Genomic DNA, 2,364 nt, shown 5'->3' on the forward strand with positions numbered 1-2,364 from the left:
TTGCCCATAGGAAGACGTTACTGGATATAACCTAACGGAATATCTTCAGAACGGCTCCAAATGACACTAAACTCATATGGGAGAGTAGAACATGATGGAATAACGGAAAATCAAGGGACCAATGTAAGAACACGGCGTTCCCCTTTAATAATGGGAGTCATTGAGCTCCTTATTGGCCTGTAATACCCGATAATGGCCCATTCCTCTGAAAAGGCAGTCGTTAGGGCTCATTGTTGGCCCAGCTGACCTGGCCAGGTGTTTTGTTCCCCTGCATGGTGATGGAGGTTAAGATGATAGCAGGAAGGAATCAACTCTATCACTGCATCGTGGGTTTGTGAAAGCTGGAATCTGAGTCCCGTCCCGTCAGACTGACGCCTCAGCAGCTCAGCACGGACGTGTCCATCAGCCCGGAGCCTGTTTTCCTGAATGTACTTCTGGTCTGAAGTTCCCGCCCTGTTCTGTGGATGTGACGTCCAAAGCATCCAACCTAGCCACCATGGAAGCGTTAGATTCAGGTTTAGTGGATTCTCAGAATTTAATGTTGTCCAGCTCAACTCAGACACCGACGGAAACTTCAGGACAGGTGAGAAAAGGGGAAACAATTAGCAGAAGATTCTGTAGTTCTTTGTTTACACCACAGGGGGGCAGCATCATTAGGAAACGCTGTAACTCCTCCATTGTATAAAAATATGGATTTAACTGCAGCTGTGGAGAAACTGACTCCTTGTTGAAAATGTTAAATAATGAATAAATATAAAACAGTCCTGATCACAGGGCAGAAGATGAGGGTGAAAGGTCAGAGACATGGATGAACAAAGAGATGAACCCATGCGCTCTGTGTGTGCTTGCCATGCAGGCTGAGCTGACGGACTGCATCTCCATGCTGGTGGGGAACAACGAGAGGATCCAGGCCATCATCAGCCAGCTGGAGGAGACCTGCAGAGCCGTGGACGTGAGTCCTCCTCCTTCATCCCAGAGCGGACGCCCTCGGCCTCCTCTTCCTCACCGCCTGCTTGGTGTTTGCAGGAGAACGGCCGGCGGCAGAAGTCAAAGGTGTGTGAGACATTCGACCACCTGTTCACTCTGCTGGAGGAGAAGAAAGCCGAGATGACGGTCAGGATCAACAGCGAGCAGGAGGAGAAGCTGGACTACATCCGCAGCCTGAACAGGAAGTATGGAGAACATCTGGAGGGAACTGCCAAGCTGGTGGAGACGGCCATCCAGACCATGGAGGAGCCAGAGATGGCCGTTTTCCTTCAGGTGAGCCTCTGCAGCTTTAAACCCTCCAGAGCAGAGCAGAGCTGGTGCTCAGGTTCCTCTTCCCACCTTCTCCTCAGACAGCCAAGCCTCTGCTGCAGAAGTGAGTCCTGCTGCTCCTTTCTTCTCCTTCTGCTCTTCCTTCCATCCTCTGACCATCTGGTTCCCTCCCAGACTGCTCACGTCCACAGACACGTCTCACCTGGACCAGGTCCAGCCCGGCTACGAGGACATGGGCCACTTCACCGTGAACTTTGATCTGCAGCGGCGGGCGCTGGCCGAGGTCGACTTCATCAAAGGTGAGCGTCCTTAGCGACCAATGAGAGAGCAGGACCGGTTCTCTGCTCTCACTGCTCCTGTGCTTCCAGGCGATGAAGACGACGATGACAGCGAGGAGGAGGTGGAGGCAGGAGGACCCAGACCGGGATCCTCCGAGTCACAGCCACAAGCCACGCCGGTGCCGCCCCTAGCCACGCCTCTTCAGAGAGCCCCAGATCCCCTCCCACCGCCACCACCCACTCAAGCCCCACCCCCACTGCCTCCCCCCACCACCAGCTCCGCCCCTCAGGTATGAAGCAGGTCAACCTGTGACCTACCAACCACCTGCTGTCAGTCTCCATGGTAACCAGCTTCAACCTCTCTGCTCCAGACGGATCAGCAGAGCGAGTCGGACCCAGATGGACCCAAACACGTCTTCTCCTTCAGCTGGCTCAACAACAAGTAGGAGAACCAGGAGGTTCCTGAGGAACCCTGGAGAACCTGGATCAGTCAGAACTGGACCTGCTGCTTTGTTTAGGTTAGAGGCAGCAGAACCAGAAGGTTCTGAAGAACTTCAGAGGAACCTGGGTCACCATGTTGTTACAGTGAAATAAAAGTTTTGTTATGATGCGTGTGTCCAGGGTTCTTTGATGTTTACATTAAAGGTTTCAGGGAAAAGATCAAAGGAGATGTTTCACCTTTTAACGATTTATTGATGGCAGATCAAAGATGTGAACAGAACTTCACCTTAGAGCAGGTTCTGGTTCTACCAGAGAAGCAAGAACGTTGAGGCTCATTTCCAACTGCTGTGGACCTGCTGGGCCAGCTGCTCACACCGCAACATCTCCA

At 52.6% G+C, this 2,364-nt stretch overlaps 1 protein-coding gene across 1 annotated transcript in view; it reads left to right on the forward strand.

Moving 5' to 3' along the window:
- The window catches only part of LOC107080868 (E3 ubiquitin-protein ligase TRIM63-like), an 8,690-nt gene extending 6,566 nt beyond the window's left edge, over positions 1 to 2,124 (forward strand). Inside the window, exons 3-8 of the mRNA XM_015369073.1 lie at positions 775 to 952; positions 1,027 to 1,260; positions 1,338 to 1,360; positions 1,432 to 1,556; positions 1,626 to 1,825; positions 1,907 to 2,124. Coding sequence (XP_015224559.1) covers positions 775 to 952; positions 1,027 to 1,260; positions 1,338 to 1,360; positions 1,432 to 1,556; positions 1,626 to 1,825; positions 1,907 to 1,981 — 835 coding nt within the window. The 3' untranslated portion in view covers positions 1,982 to 2,124. The remainder of the gene's footprint in view (positions 1 to 774; positions 953 to 1,026; positions 1,261 to 1,337; positions 1,361 to 1,431; positions 1,557 to 1,625; positions 1,826 to 1,906) is intronic.
- The last annotated feature ends 240 nt before the right edge of the window (positions 2,125 to 2,364 follow it).

The sequence above is a fragment of the Cyprinodon variegatus genome, unplaced genomic scaffold (genome assembly GCF_000732505.1).
Source record: "Cyprinodon variegatus isolate N-32 unplaced genomic scaffold, C_variegatus-1.0 Scaffold2432, whole genome shotgun sequence".
Taxonomy (NCBI): Eukaryota; Metazoa; Chordata; class Actinopteri; order Cyprinodontiformes; family Cyprinodontidae; genus Cyprinodon; species Cyprinodon variegatus.